Raw genomic sequence first — 16178 nt, 5'->3', positions numbered from 1 at the left:
CCATTATTTCCATATCATTCACTAAATTTCACTAAATGCAGACAGTAGTATAATGCTCAATTGATGTGACAATGCTGTGTGTGGAAAAGAATGGACGGTAGTTGGCAATCAGTACTTTCAGAGTGTGGAGTAAATCACTTCATGGTAGGCCTCTAATCAACTGTGGTTAAGGCAGGTGAATGCAAGTGGAAAAGAGGAAGCAGATAGAGAATCTTCTCTTGGTAGAAACTACTTCAGGGCTGTTCTTTTCTTTCCATGAGGGGTAGGAACTAATGGTAAGTTGTGTTTTCAACTTATTTTTTAAAAATTAATAGATGAGTCTTAAAACTATGTCTATAGTAAATGAAATTTTGGACGTGTTGATATAAAACCATAGGCTGCTCATTTTTGCCCACAACCCCACAGGAGGTGAAATATTAAATGTAAAATATCCTTACCAGATAAGAAGACTTCTCATAATAATGCCCAACATTGATGTGAAATACTAATAATCTGTTTGAATCTATTGTTTTAGCTTTTATTTTCCTCTAACTATCCTCAATCAAAAAAGAAAGAAAGAAAGAAAGAAAGAAAGAAAGAAAGAAAGAAAGAAAAACCCCAAAAACAAAAACCAAAAAGAACCCCCAAAACTCAATTTGCTAAGCCAGTGGTCAGGCCAGAGTGAGATTATATACGTATCCGCCAGAGTTTATATGTATAAGTGCTTCTAAGTACATTGAGTAAATATTCATGAGCATTTATGGGCAAGCACTGGGCAAGACTGTGTCACACAAAGAAGCAGATAACGTAATCTCTGCCCTTCTGGGGCTCACGGTCAACATGTACACAAAATCATTAGAGCACGCGCAGGGTGTGGAGGTAGTCTATGGACCCAACCTATTTTGGAGTGCAAGAAAAGGAGGAATTTCAGCTGCCTCAGGTACCTGGGAAAGAGTTTGGTGAAAAGGGGACATTTGTATCAGAATGGATGAATTCTAGAAAGCCGGAAATAGCCAGTTAGGGCTTTGCCAAAGAAAGGACTCCTAGATGACATTTAAGTGAAGCAAGCTCCCTCCCCACCGTGTTCTTTTTTCCCACAGGAGAATGCTATAAAAATAAGAGGAAGTGCCCGACCCTACCCACTGCAAAGCCTACGAAGAGCCTTATTTCCCTCGTTTTATTACCCAGTGACCATCTTTTCTTTCAGGCAACAGTTGCAGCTTTTGCAGCTAGTGAAGGCCACTCCCACCCTCGGGTAGTCGAACTGCCAAAGACTGATGAAGGCCTTGGTTTTAACGTGATGGGAGGAAAGGAGCAAAACTCCCCCATTTATATCTCTCGCATCATTCCTGGAGGGGTGGCCGAAAGACACGGAGGCCTCAAAAGGGGAGACCAGCTGCTATCAGTGAACGGAGTGGTATGTTCCTAAAGTAACCAGAGGTTTTCTCCCCTGAGCACCTTTCTCCCCCCTGCTGTTCCTGAAGTCAATGTTGAAAACCCAGAAGAAATCAGAATTTTGCGTCCAAACGGCTTCCTCTGTGTTGATGGATGGGAAACCCACAAAAGCAGTCACTTTGTATAGTTTTCAGGTTTCGTTTCGTTGGTTTGGGTATGATTAATACGAACTAGTTAGAAAACCATCCCAAAGAGTCATCCCAAGTAGTAGAAATTTCCCCGATACGACACTCTAATGGATTTCATGTTTAGAAGAACATAATAATCCCAAGGCACTTTTTATTCAAATTACTATAGAAAAATATATGCATTTAAGAAATAAAGATAAAACTCCTCACCCTGTATTTTTTATTTTAATTAAAGAGGAAGGATAATTTTAATGAAAAAGATAACGCACAGCTAATTCCTTAATGTACAGCTCTAATAAAAATATATTAGCTCTTCCCCAAAAAAGCTTGATTATGTTATATATTCATCCTGTATATTTTCATTTTGGCATGAAGTTAAGGCAGATTAAAATATGTAACATTTTAAAGTAGAAGTATGAACATATTTTTTTTTCATACCCTTGCATTCTTTGGATGCCATTACCTCCACATGTAATAAGGACTTGCTTAAGAAATAGCTTTATCTGAATCATTTTCTCCTCCTAACTTCTACTTACATCAAAAATAATTGAAAAGCATAAATTTCAGAAGTTTAAATAGGAACAGATCAGTGTTCACCTGTGTATTATTCTCCTAACAGCTTTTCCTGAGAACTTAAGATTTTAATTAATCAACTAGATCTGGGTTATTTGTGGCCATATTGATCTCTGCTTAGAACCCAACATCTAAAATAAAACACATCTGGAATGTGATATTGGTAACGAAAGGGTAAATTCTTGTGTATTTATATCTTGTATTTTGTTTGTTTCTTTTTTTATTTTTTTGTCCTAACTAGTAGTTTTACAGAACCCCAGACTACTCATTCAACTCTGCTGACCATCGATGGCCATAAAAATCATCAATCCATGAAAATTCTATGTCCCTTCAGCATTCCAGTTCTCAAATTACCATTTCATTTACTTTTTTCTATGTAACAATGCTTTGCAATGAGCTTTCTTGTTGACCTTTAGGTAACTATGACTTTTTCAAAGCATCATTCTACTGATCATTTCAGAGTCCAACTTTCTGGTAGACCTAGGTCATTCAAGTATGTCACAAAGTAATCTGTACCTCAGTGTATGAATTTACTATAGTTTATCCGAAAATATAGGGAAGATCAAAAGAAAATATAGATTTTTTAAAAAATGAAAAGTACAGGAAAGAACCAAAAATACATTAATAGAAATTGTGATTATATATAGCAAAAATAAATGTCAATGAAATCGATTTAATGGGTGGTTGGTTGACATTTAACTATCTGTCAAGGGAGCTAAAGAGCCTTTGTTTAACCCATGTATTTGCAAGGAAACAGCTGTAGGCATTTCATAATCTCTCGTCTATTCCTTGCAGTGACCATGTGACTTTATCTGGGAGGCTGCAGGGGGTATTGGAGAGTGGAATCAGATGCATCAGTCTCTATCACTCAAAATTCATATGATTATAAGCTAACATCCCCCACACTTGAATTACCTAGCCACAATAAGGGGAGTTGTAAGAAAGGGCCCTGATGAAGATTAAAATGAGGCAGACTGTCTTTTAAGAACTGTCCTGTCATAATTTGGTGAAACACCCTTTGATAAGTAAGGAAGGGTGTTTACTGAAGAATGTAGAAGAGGGTTAGCGGTAGCCCCATGATAATTAATGCTAGCCTTGCTAAAAAGTATGTCTTAAGGCAAGTTTTACTATACAGGCAGGTGTGTTTTATTTTATTTTTTTGAAGATTTTATTTATTTATTTGAAAGAGAGAGAGATAACAAGCAGGTGGGAGGAACAGAGGGAGAGAGAGAACAGACTCCCTACTGAGCAGGGAGACTGACTCAGGACTGATCTCAGGACCCTGAGATCATGACCCGTGCAGAAGGCAGTCGCTTAACCGACTGAGCTACCCAGGCGCCCCTACATGTAAGCCTATTTCAGCAAACATGTGAGCAAAAAGGCACTTATTCATTCTCTTTCAGAAGTTGATCAAATTCTACTTCTCTGTCCATTCAGATGTTTCAGTCATTACCTGGGAAAAGAGGTTCACTTGAAGCAGATGAAACAACATTCCAGGGCCAGGATTTTGCTACCCTTACCTTCAGTCTCAGACAATGAGAGATCCCATTAAACTGGCAGTTAGAAATCAGAAGCTTTAGTGATCAGACTTGGGCCGCTAATCCTATGGTATGGGCTATGAGCCTCCTCAAGATTGTGGCACCCTGTTTGTGCAAAGATGGTGAGTGTCTCCAAAAGTCTTTAATATTCCACATATACTTAAAACTCTTCATCTTACCAGTAAAGTTCCATTTATCATGTAGTTAATGAGTCACTAGTTTCACCAATTTTGAATCCATTTCTGATATACTTTTGCTAATAAGCAAAGCATAATTTTTTCAGTGAAATCGTATAATTAATGCTTTTACGGTGGCCAAGCTCTTGGACTGGTTTAAGCTTCTCAAATTAGGGTTTCAAGTATTGCACATCCATATATTTAAACTATATGTTATAAGCTACATATTTTAAAGTTTTTTAAAAGTAAGTTGTATACATTTTAAGAGTGCCTAATATTGACTAGATGTTCATTAAGAGGTAGTTTTCATTCTGTAGATGAGAAACTTCTTGAATTTCTCCTAGCCATGCAAAGAGTAATTAATCCCATGCAAGAACCCCAGGCTTCTAACACCTAATCCAGAAGTCATTTCAGTATAAATTTCAGTCAGATAGAAGTACTTAATTAGAAAAAATAATAATAACCCCATAATGGAAGAGCTAAAAAAGAGGAAAGATTGGCAAATGATCAAATTATTTCTCTTAACACCTTAAAGTACCATTTGAGGAAATTACTATGGAAGATTTTGAGAACATGTCATTATAAACTGAGAAAAAAAAAATTAGAATAAAGTGATCTGAAGGGCTGAAGCAAACCTAAACTACTTTAGTACAAGTACTCTGGGGAACATTTCCTAAAGTCCTACTTAAAAAGTGAAGAAATTATTCCATGGGTCTTTATACATCTGAAAAGATATTTGAAAGTATGTCTTGATTATTATGTATGTTTGTTTTTTTTTTCCCTGCCTCCTTTTAGAAAGGATATGTCACAATGTCTGATAAAAAAAAAATGTATATATAGAACTATTAAAATGCACGTTCGGTAATAAAGTGGGATGATGGAAAGAGGGAAAAATAAATAAGTAGATATAAAGAAAAGATACAGCAATGGAGCAGGTGATTTTCAGTTTCTCTCTTAGTGTCTTGGAAGACAAAACAGAAGGAAACTCATACCAGCTCAGCTATCATTGGAGGGAATTTTTTTTTTTTCCTCTAAACCTGAGCTTCGGAGAAATTTCCCATGGGATTCTTACAAATGGGACATTGAATCACCTAATACGATTTTCTAGAAAATACAGAGGCCTTTTGTGTAGGGCTACTTCTTATGTCAATCCTCAGTAAAAACAGAGCTGAATGCTCGATTAAAATCTAACATTAACAGAGGGTCAAAATGTTACTGTTCGAGTTTATAGCTTTGTATTGATCTTCTTTTCACCCTTCTCTGCCCAAGTATGTCATCAGCAATTTTGAGAAAGGACTCAAGCGTGTAAGCCTTTTTTTTTTTTTTTAAAGGGTGCAGCCATTGTGGAGGCAGCAAAGACAATAAATAAATTTAGTGATAAAGCCCAGATAGTAAAAATAAAAACCTCAGTAGAATGGTAGAATAGGCCTAATTTTTTTTTAAAGATTTTATTTATTTATTTGACAGACAGAGATCCAAATAGGCAAAGAGGCAGGCAGAGAGAGAGGAGGAAGCAGGCTCCCCACTGAGCAGAGAACCCGATGCGGGGCTCGATCCCAGGACCCCGAGATCATGACCTGAGCTGAAGGCAGAGGCATTAACCCACTGAGCCACCCAGGTGCCCCAAGAATAGGCCTAATTTAATGGGAACCTACATGAGGTCTTGCTCCTGTGCCCACAATACTAGCTACCTCTGTGCAAAATCAGGGAGGAATGACTAAACATCAAAACCAGAGAGGAAAAAAAAAAAAATGGGGGGATTTCAGTTGATTTCAAGAGGAATATGAGGGAAGTTGGAAAAAATAAAAAGAACAACACAAAAACATATTAATGTGAGTGTCAGGACATTAATGCAAATATAATGTACAGACATGGCAGGAAACTGGTCCAGCTCTGGAATGTGCTGTTCAGCTCACACCCCATTGTGCTCCAGCCCTGGTTCCATCCCTGTGGAGAACAATTAAGTCCATCCAGACATGAGCAGTCTTGTATCCAATGAACATGTTAAAGAAGGAAGAGAGTTGTTTAGGATGGAGAAGATAACATTTAGGGGAATGATGCTTGTCTTCAGTCATCCTGCCTTGTGTGAGGTGCCTGATGGCAGAACCAAGGCCCTTGGGTAGAAGTCATAAGGAAGGTATTTCAAACTTATTATACTAAAGAGCTTTTCAACACATAGAGCTCTATAAACGGGGAAAGACTGAATCCTGAAACAGTGTGTGCCCATCATTTGAAGTTTTGATCAGAGAACAGAAGAACCACCTTGAAGGAGTATTTTAGAGTACGTGTAGAGAGCTGGAATAGTTGGCCCCAGGTTCCCTTCTAACTCTGTAAGGGTGATTCTGTGCCCTCAGATGGAATTTCCCTGAGACCACTATACACACCCCCACACACCCCTTTTTATACAGGTAAGTAGGTTCCAACTACTCTCTGTGCACACATGACTAATGCGAGATTTTTCCTGAACAGAACGATTAGGAAGCTACTACAATATGATACTTTGTTTACTTAGAACTTTATAATTTATGAGTGGCATTTACATGATATTCTCACAGTTGTTCCTCAGAAGAGTCGAGCATGAAATGGGTAGCTCGGCCAGAGTTTGTTCCCCGTCCCACCGCGCACACGCACACACACACAGAAATGGTTACACAGAAACCCACACTGAAATACACACACGGGAACTGAATTCCAGTCTTTATTGTGATCATAACAGATGCTTACCAAATGTTAACTATTAGTTATTTAAAAAGTCAATCCCAGTGAAATCTGAGTAAGTTCCATGGATTGTGCCAACATCAATTTTCTATTTTTAACATTAAACAATACTTTTAAAAGATGCTAATATTGGGAGAAGCTGAGTAAAGGGTGCATGGGGCTTCCCTCTCTGTTGCTTTTCAACTTTCTATGACTCTATAATTATTTTCTAGTAATCCTTTTTAAACAGAGAAATTTCAAAAGAATCCACTTGAAATATATCCTACTGGTACTGATGGAAGAGAGGGCAGGTGGGAAGCAAACAGCAGAAGACAGAAAGATACAAGCACCAGAACTTTAAAAATATGTCCTAGTGGGAAGAGGCCTTCATTAGCCTCTGAAATCCATGCGTGTTTTTAGAGCATCATTGGTGGGAAAATTGCAGTTAAATTTGCCCAGCTCTGTAGTTAATCCTAAATAAAGCTGTTGATACAGTGTATGCACAGTGCTAATTGATTTTTAAGCATAACAGATGAATGAGCAAAAGTTTAGGGATGGAACAGAATAAATTGTTTTCCTGGAATTTGGCTTTTTTCCCATTTTACAAATACCTATGCCAAGTTAAGGTTGAGTAGTCACAGTCTAAATTACTTATGCAGAAATGCTGTCAGGTGTGGAATGAGGGCGAAACAAAAATTAGAATTCCTTAGATTTGAGCTCTGAAGAGCTACAGTATCCCAGAAGGGAAATCTGTGTGAAAATCTTACTTGCCCATTACCTGAACAAAGAGAAAACACAAATAAAATAATTTTTAAAAGTTACTATGAAATGTATTAAGATTTCTATGAAAATTTAAGCTCCACATCAGAATGGGGGCCCAATGACAGTAGTAATTGTTTTATTAATTATTTTTATTAACATATAATGTATTATTAGCCCCAGGGGTACAGGCTTGTGAATCGTCAGACTTACACACTTCACAGCACTCACGATAGCACATTTTTGTTCATTGCCTTACCTTCAGCCTTGAGCAGTCCCTTTACGTAGACAAGGCTCCATATCGAATCGCTGGACACCAGACACCATTGTAAGCGCTCTACAAAATGAATTTGTTGTTTCCCCATAATGATCTTTTGTGGTAGGTGCTTTTATTAGTACTCTTATTTTACAAATGGGGAAACCGAGGAAGAGAGCAATCAAGCAACTTCCCCAAGGTCATACAGCTACTGAATGACAGAGTTGGAAATTCTAACTCAGGCAGTCTGGCCTTATTCATTCATAAAGGTAAATATATACCTTAGCCATTAATAAATTCATGTTTTTTTCTATCTGTAGGAAAAAAAATCAAGGTATCTTAACCTTTATGGGTTTACGTAAGTGCATTATTGGTGGGAAAAGGGTCTGTCCTTTTTCTCAGACTCTCACAAGGGGCTTTGACCTTTCAAATTTAAGAAACATTCCTAAAAATAGGTCATGTCTTGGAAAAGGATGCGTTTACTTGTAATCAGGTGGCTCAGAATACGGAAGGGGCCTGAAGAGCTTGGTTTGAATGTATTTGAGCCGTTCCACAGCTGGCTAACCCTTCAGTCCACTCTGTGCCAGACGCAGAAATCTCAGAGGCCACAGCGTGGCCGGAAACACCCGTTACAGCTCCCACTGACCCGCAACCCCTGCCCACGTCGCTTGCCCGTTAGAAGGGAGCAGGCATAGACCTCAGCAGGGGAAGGCAGAGAGGCAGAGCCTCTGTCTTCACTTTCCCTAGAGGCCTGCGGTGAGAGTCCCCAGCTCCGCTCTAGACCACGGGGCCTCGAGGAAAACTATTCTACTCACTTCTTCTTTCTGCCTAGGAGGCCTTTCCAGATTCTTCACCTTTCTTGGCAACTGAGTGGCAGATTGTTTCCATTATAATTAAATAGGAGTGCAAGCTGGAACCTCATTTAAGTACTGAAAACTTTTGTTCTCTGGATGTCTTCATGAGACACTCCACTCACAACTGTAAAGGAGCCACGAGAAATACAACTGTGTTGTTTTATTATCCCAGTCACCTTGGGAGGGACACACCCAAGGCACCAGGCACCATATCCTCCAGTACGTGGCAACGCTGAGCAGGGAGTGGTCTGATCCCCTTTGTCCTGATGTGGCTTGTGAGGTTGGCCACCCCAACAGAACAGGTGACAAGAGCTCACAGGCTATAGCTGCTGCCTTCCCGCCGTGTGGTTTCAGCCTGCTGCCCTGGGCCCTGTGAGTACTGGTTCTCAGACGTGAACAGCTCTACTTGAGATTTGAGCACCCAAATCTCAATCCTGAGATTGTTCTGGTAAAACTGACTGAAAATGGCTCAGTGCCAGGACATACTCTCACATTTAGGCAGTAATAAAGGATATCTAGATGCTCAAAAGCACTCCTACACATGGGGTCAGACTGACCTACATCTCTGCTTAGCTTGCTGACAATGGGTTTTTGATGGTTCTCTGTAGTTGCTAGTGCAGTCTTGCTCAGTTATTTTTACCATTTGTTGTTTGTGTTTTCCTTGTTTTGTGCTATTTTAGCATTTTTTTTTTTCATTCATTCAACAATTATTTGTAGAGCAATTATTATATGACAGCTGCTGAGCGAAGCCCTGGGTACAGATGGTGAACAAAATAAAAAAAGGTTGTAAGTCTCATGGAACTTTCTGCCTGGTAGAGAGTAGGAAAGTGATGCTGATAGTGATAATGAGAATATACACATAAATCTATATGGTACTGATGATATATCTGTCACTTCTCCAACCTGAAGGAAATCACCCTGATGACTAAGTTCCATTCTACACTGGCCAGAATAATGAGATTTTCACTCCAGATAGTTGATACAGGAACAGTCCTATGGCTGCTCCAACAAATGATCACAAACTTGATGGCTTAAACAATAGAAAAGAGTTCTCTCAGAGTTCAAGAGGCCAGAAGTCTGACAATAGTTGAATGACCCAAAACCAAGGGGTGAGCAGGACTCTACCCTTTCCTGAGTCTCTAGAGGACAATCCTGTTCTTTTTCCGCTAGCTCTAGTGGCTGCAGACATTCCTTGACCTGTGGCTATCTCGCTTAAATCTCTCGCCTCCATGGTAACATTACCTTTCTCTCTCCCGGGTCAAACCTTCCTCCACTTCCCTCTTATAAAGACGCTTGGGGTTGCACTTAGGGCCCACCTGGATTGTGCGGGATAATCCCCTCCTCTCGATTCTTAATGCAATCACATCAGCAAAGCCCCTTTTTCCATGTAAGGTCACTTTTGTAAGTTCCAGGGAATAAGACCAGCCTAAGACCAGCCTTCTACAGCCTTCTGCAGGGTGCTAAATCCAGAGGGCATATGAGTGTCCAAGACCATGGAATAGGACAGCCTCACAGGCTGGGGGCAAATTGGTTTTCCAGTCTTAGGCAAGCATGTGCTGAATCTTGTCCACCTTCCTCCCGATCCTCCCCTGCCGCCTTGGAAACTTTCCTCCTTTCGCTTTTTGTCTATCCAGTCGACGAAGCCCCTCGGCCGCCTCTTTGCCGTCCCCCCAGCCCCAATTCTATCTCATCTTTGGATGATGGAAGACACTGCTGCCATTTCTTTCTGCAGAACAGCCAAAGGTTTTCAGCTATTTTTGAGTCCTTTTTTTGTCACCTGGGTGTGGTTTGAAGGAAGCCAAGGGTATGGGGGGTGGGGAAACACAACACACAAAAAAACACAAAAATGTATTCTTCTGGATATAAAACTGCCTCATCATTAAGCCCTGTGACAGGTGCCAGAAAGGGAAAAGGAGAAGAAAATAAGGTGCTGTATAAAAGAGTATGAGAAGGTACTTTTAATAACCATTAGGGATAGTCTGTCTGAGACAGAGGGCAAGGAAGAGTCCGTTGTCCTCAGAGGAGAGAGTTTGTGTGGGGGCACCCAGGTAAGAAAGTCCGTAGGACTGGCCAATATGAAAGGAGCGACTGCATCCTGGAGAGTCAGATACCATGAGCTCAAGGGCTGGTTGGGAATGGGACAGATTCATGTAGGTGCAACCAAAGAGGTTTTATTTCCTTTTAAGTGCAAGAGGAATCTTGATGTCCATCTACTCTGAAATCTGATGATAGGCTAAGGATTTCTGATACCTTCTATGGCTATTCATTATGAAATGAAACATGTGATACTTTTTCACTATTTAAGTATGGTGTTTTTTGGTCTCTTATTTACATTTTCTTTCTATACTCTTACACCACTTGACTAAGATCGGGCACCTGCTAACAACTTCAAAGCAATTTTCTGTCTTTCTATCCTACTTTTAATGGAAATGAGAACACTTTCACTGCCAATTGATATTTTCAACATCTCAATTAAGACATTAAAATTCGAGTTCTGAGGCATGTAAGGATATTCTAGCCATAATAAGATCATTTTTTTTTTTTAAGATTTTACTTATTTATTTGAGAGAGAGAGAGCACAAGCAGTGGGGAGGAGTAGAGGCAGAAGCAGACTCCTCACTGAGCAGGGAGCCCAATGCGGGACTCGATTCCAGGACCCTGGGATCACAACCTGAGCTGAAGGCAGACGCTTAACCACGTGTCTCAGTTGAGCCACCAGGTGCCTGATCATTTACTCTTTGAAACTCTGCTTCATCATATATAATGCAGAAACGACAATACCTTTCTTGCAGGGCAGATGTGATTAACTAAGAGAAAGTATGTGAAAGTATCTGCCACTAAGTATCTGCCATTAATTCTTACTAATGACTATTTATATTAACTCTTAATGTAAATATAACTCTTAATGTAATAACTCTTAATGTAAATAACATTTAAGACAGTTAAGGGTCCCTTCCTATCTTACAATTTTACCGGTATATATATTTAAACTCTCATTTCAGGCTAAGTCATTTCCTTTGCTCTGCTCTCTGTTTATCTTCAAAAGACAGTAAAAGTCCCCTGTTGACCATTCTAAGTCCAGAGGCAGTTGGAGCCTATTCATTGGTTGATATTGACAAGTCATTGGATTTCTTGGTGTTCTTATACCTTCAAAACTGATATAAGAGCACCTGTCCAATCTACCTTGCTTAATAGTATTGAAGGTAAAAGAGGGAATTAATGAATATAGATAGCATTGTCAAAAAGAAGACTGTATCTTTCCACTAAAAAAAAAAAATGCACCATTATTGCCGTATATTATTATCAAAAAGCCTTTTCCCTCAAGCTCCCAGATGGGTCTGTCTGTATTTCCTGTTGCTACAGAGTCTTAATTTGCAAGTGCTGAAAATGGAAGTAATCATCCTTCTTCTGTTGGCTGAGAACCATGTGGTTTATCTCAAAGGAATACAGCATTTGTCTTCAAATTCTGTGCTTCATCGAGTTCTGGCATCATTCTGGCTTTGAGGAATTCACCAAACTCAATTACTGGTTATTGTTATAACCATTAGCAGAGAAGCCAATTTCTATTGCCTAAGAGCTGTGCTTGATGATTCAGTTTAAGCTTAACTGGCTTGAGAAAGAGCATTCTTTTAGGTTATTAAATGTTGGTCCACAGACTGCTGGCACCAGCCTAAAGCAGAGTTAGGATGTTGTTAATATACCACGATTCTGTAGGTATGCCTAATGAAATGCAGACCACGTGAAAGCCAAGTTTGTGGAGTTTTCCACAATGGATTTTGATCTTGTCTTGTTCTTGATTACATTTACAAAGACAGAAGATGCCGATACAAAAGGCAGTCATATAACAAATCATAAGCTCTGTGCGGCTACTGGGAGGTTCATCCCCCCCAAGCCTAGATGTTAGTTGCCAAGCCTCAGCTATGGGAAGTGGAAGGAGGGAGTCCTGGCCATCGTGGTGTCAGAACAACACCTCTCTAAGTTAGCCAGGGGCTATGACCACATTTAATGAAATTGCAAAGTGTGTCATATTGAACCATAGACTTCTACCGAATCATAGCATGTAGCATGCTCCTTTCCAGCATTCTGGAGAGGGGACTGCATCCAAGGCTTGTCTCAGAATGATAGGATCCATGAGAAGGAAACCTGCCATGGACCTTAATTACCATGTGTGACAAAGGCAAAGAGACTGACAGCTCATCATGAGTGAATCTGTGTCTACAGGCCGGCAGCACTTTGAGAAATCACTTCAAAGGATTCAATCAGACTGCCAAAAAAGAATTATTAACCATGTGCACCTATGCCTGGGAATGGGAAAGGAGCAGTTTAGCAAAACAGAGATCATACCATGAAGGGGCTTGCTTTTATCTAATTATCCTGGAAACATCAAGTTAAGTCTTTCATAAATGGCTACATTACCCATAATTGGCCTTAGATTTAGCTTTGGATGATTGGTAGAAATATTGGGTCACTATATTATGAACAGAAACAGGCTAAGACCTCTCCACTTTTCTGCCTGAATCTAGATGGCACAGTAGTCTATTTGACCATGCTATTAAAGTCTAGAACTGAAGTCTGCAGGGAACCTGAGATCCTGAGAGCCCTCTGAGTTTTATATTGGATCTGGAATGAGACTGACTACCAGGCTGGGAGGAGGGACAGTTCCTGATCCTGAAATTCTCTTTATTGTTGTGTCTATGATCTACCTAAATTTTTAGAAAATTTAAATGGTTATTATGTTGTTATTCATTCTTAATGTAAGAAGCAACTTTTTATTAACTAATTTATTTATTTATTTTTAAAGATTTTATCTATTTGACAGAGAGAGATCACAAGTAGGCAGAGAGACAGGCAGAGAGAGAGGGGGAAGCAGGCTCCCTGCTGAGCAGAGAGCCCGATGCGGGGCTTGATCCCAGGACCCTGAGATCATGACCTGAGCTGAAGGCAGAGGCTTAGCCCGCTGAGCCACTCAGCCACCCCAAGAAGCAACTTTAACTATCACTGGCCATGCTATAGCAATTGAGACAGAGCTAATTCCCATAGGAACCCACTGCACACACCATTTTGCCTGGGTCTTATTTTACTAAGAGAAATTGGCAGGAGAGAGAGTACAATGCTGTATGATGCTAGTTATCAGATCACACATCATTTTAGGGTGTCAATATTTGTAGAAGTTAAAATGCCTTCTCTAGTTGTATTGAATATATTTTGCACATATTTGGAGTGTTCCACAAAGAAGCCCAATCACTTTTAACCTGCTTGACCTCTAATACATTTATTAAGAAAATCATCAAGAAGTTAATTATGTGCAACTTATTAGGCACATTTGATTACTCTGTGAATAAAACAAATCAAATATAGTCATTAACATTCCATCTGATGTACTTTCAGTTATCTAAGAAATGTGGGACCCTAGTCAAACTTGAAATTTTAACTCTCTTTTTCGTGTTACTCTCTCTGGACCTAACCACATCATCTGCTTTCTCTTAACACATTAGCTACTCAGTTACTCCACCAAAATTTTAGTTTGAGAGAGTAGAATCAGACTATCCTCTGACAAAAGATAGTTAAATTCCCTGTCCCTAGAGCACATATGTAGCCAAATAAGGTTATATAACATTGCCTGGTTATAGTCTTGATAGTCATTTATTTGTCCAAAAAAAAAAAAAGTATTTTTTAAGCATCTGTAGGGTGCCAGGCACTATCGGAGGCAGTCAGGATCCTCTGGTGAGAAAAAAAAAAGAAAGAGAGAGAGAGAGAGGGAAATTCTTATCTTCATGGAGTTTCTATTCCAGTGGGAAAGATAAGCAATACATGAAATAAATAAACATCTCTAATGTTAGATGGTGGCAAGCGTTAAAGGAAAAGAAAAGAAATCAGTACAGTGTAAGGATGGGGAGTGCCAGGATACCAGGAGGATCAATAATCCTCATAGGGATGAATATAAAGGAATATGAAGTCAACTCACGTCATTTTCAAAAAACTTCCTGGGTGGATTGATTTATACCTGTCTCTGGGATCTCACATCTATCAAGCTTGAAATCACTGCCGTTTTTCAACTCAGGAGGCATTAGGTGAAAAGCAAAAATTTAAAGCTGCAGTATTTCATAATTCTTCCTCACCATTTCTCAGTCAAACATCATTCTCTGAAAACCTGGAGGTATACCATGCCTGCTTCAGCGCGAATGATCTACCAGGCCGTGTAACCGAAATGTTAGCACAGATCAATAAACAACGTGGAAGAAAGGAAAACTCGGGCTGGTTTCAGAAAATTAAAGAGACCAGCAGAAAAAACATTCGGTGATGACGGTTCAAACGGAATCTCGGTGGTTTTCCCAGACCACATTTCTACCTCGATAACTTTTGCAGAAATGCAGCTAAAATCCCTTCGTTTCACCTAAATCACCCAGGCAATTAGAGTTATAATTCTTTTTTGCTCAAATTCCTTCAAAGCTGTGCCTCAAAGCCCTTTTTAAACAAAATTACCCTTTGTCCCACCTTCGGTTTGTTCTAGAATGACTTTCCCCTCTCATTTTCTTTATGATGATATTGGGCTAGTGTATTAAATCATACAAAAAATATGAATCCATCCTTATAACACTTGCAAATAATTCAGTGTGAAAAGGCCCCAGTCAATTAAAAACAAACAAACAAACCTTTTTAACCATTCTTCATTCCATTCTAGTTCTTTCCTCCCTCCACCTGCCTTTGAGAAGAAACGCTATGAGAGTAGGTACTTATGCAAACATTTTTATTCGCGCTCAAGCACATTTATTTAATTATTTATTTTTAATGATTTAATTTATTTATTTAATTACTTTTTAAAATTACTTATTTATGTTTAAACCTAAACATATAAGGCAATACAGAACAGTGATTACAAGGCAAGTGGGGAGGCAGAGTCCTTACACATTAATGGTGTTGTGTCCTTGGAAACTCACGGAGTCTCAGTTTCCTTGTACAAAATTCAGAGGATAACATTACATACCCCACCCGGTTGTTAGGAAGGGTAACTATTTTGATAAATTTAATAGTAAACACTCCATGAATGCTATTTTTATAAGTAAGTTTTAAAAATGCATTGATATTCTCATTGTACTTGCTTTCTCAGAAGTATGTCTTGGGGGGCATCTGGGTGGCACAGTCTGTTCAGCATCCAACTCTTGGTTTCGTCTGCAGTCGTGATCTTGGGATCATGGGATCGAGCCCCACACTGGGCTCTGTGCTCAGCAGGGAGTCTGCTTGGGTTTCTCTTTCCCTTTCCCTCTGCCCCTCCCTGTCCTCCCCCAGTGCTGACTCTCACACTCTCTCTCTCTCTAATGACTAAATAAATATTTTTTTAAGAAGTATGTCTTGGATATCTTCCCTTGTCAGCATATGCTTACATTTTTAAAGAAGGTTTTATTTATTTGTTTGACAGAGAGAGAAGGAGAACAAGTAGGGGGAGCAGCCAGAAGAGGGAGAGGGAGAAGTAGGCTCCTCACTGAGTAAGGAGCCTGAATGGGACTCGATCCTAGGACCCTGAGATCATGACCTGAGCCGAAGGCAGATGCTTAACCAACTGAGCCACCCAGGTGCCCCATATGCTTCCATTTTTAATCTGCTCTGTAGTATTCTGTGGTGTGTGAGTACCACAGTTAATCTAAGCATTCCCCCAGAGATGGACATTTAGCTTGTTACCCAACTGGCTTTCTGTTTTTTGGTTGTTTTTGTTTATTTGTTTGTTTGTTTGTTTTTGTTATTGTGAACATGGCTTTAACGAAAAT

General features: G+C 39.5%; 1 protein-coding gene across 2 annotated transcripts in view; it reads left to right on the top strand.

Moving 5' to 3' along the window:
• The window catches only part of LIN7A (lin-7 homolog A, crumbs cell polarity complex component), a 120429-nt gene that overhangs the window by 80942 nt on the left and 23309 nt on the right, over nucleotides 1-16178 (top strand). The window contains exon 4 of one of the 2 annotated variants that reach the window (XM_045082937.1): nucleotides 1187-1396. The exons of the other annotated variant lie outside the window; for it this stretch is intronic. Coding sequence (XP_044938872.1) covers nucleotides 1187-1396 — 210 coding nt within the window. The remainder of the gene's footprint in view (nucleotides 1-1186; nucleotides 1397-16178) is intronic. 2 annotated transcript variants of the gene reach the window in all.

The sequence above is a fragment of the Mustela putorius genome, unplaced genomic scaffold, assembly GCF_011764305.1.
Source record: "Mustela putorius furo isolate JIRA1106 unplaced genomic scaffold, ASM1176430v1.1 tig00000640_pilon_pilon_pilon, whole genome shotgun sequence".
NCBI lineage: Eukaryota > Metazoa > Chordata > Mammalia > Carnivora > Mustelidae > Mustela > Mustela putorius.
The sequence above is the reverse complement of the archived record's forward strand: the minus strand, read 5'-3'. Positions and strand labels throughout refer to the sequence as shown.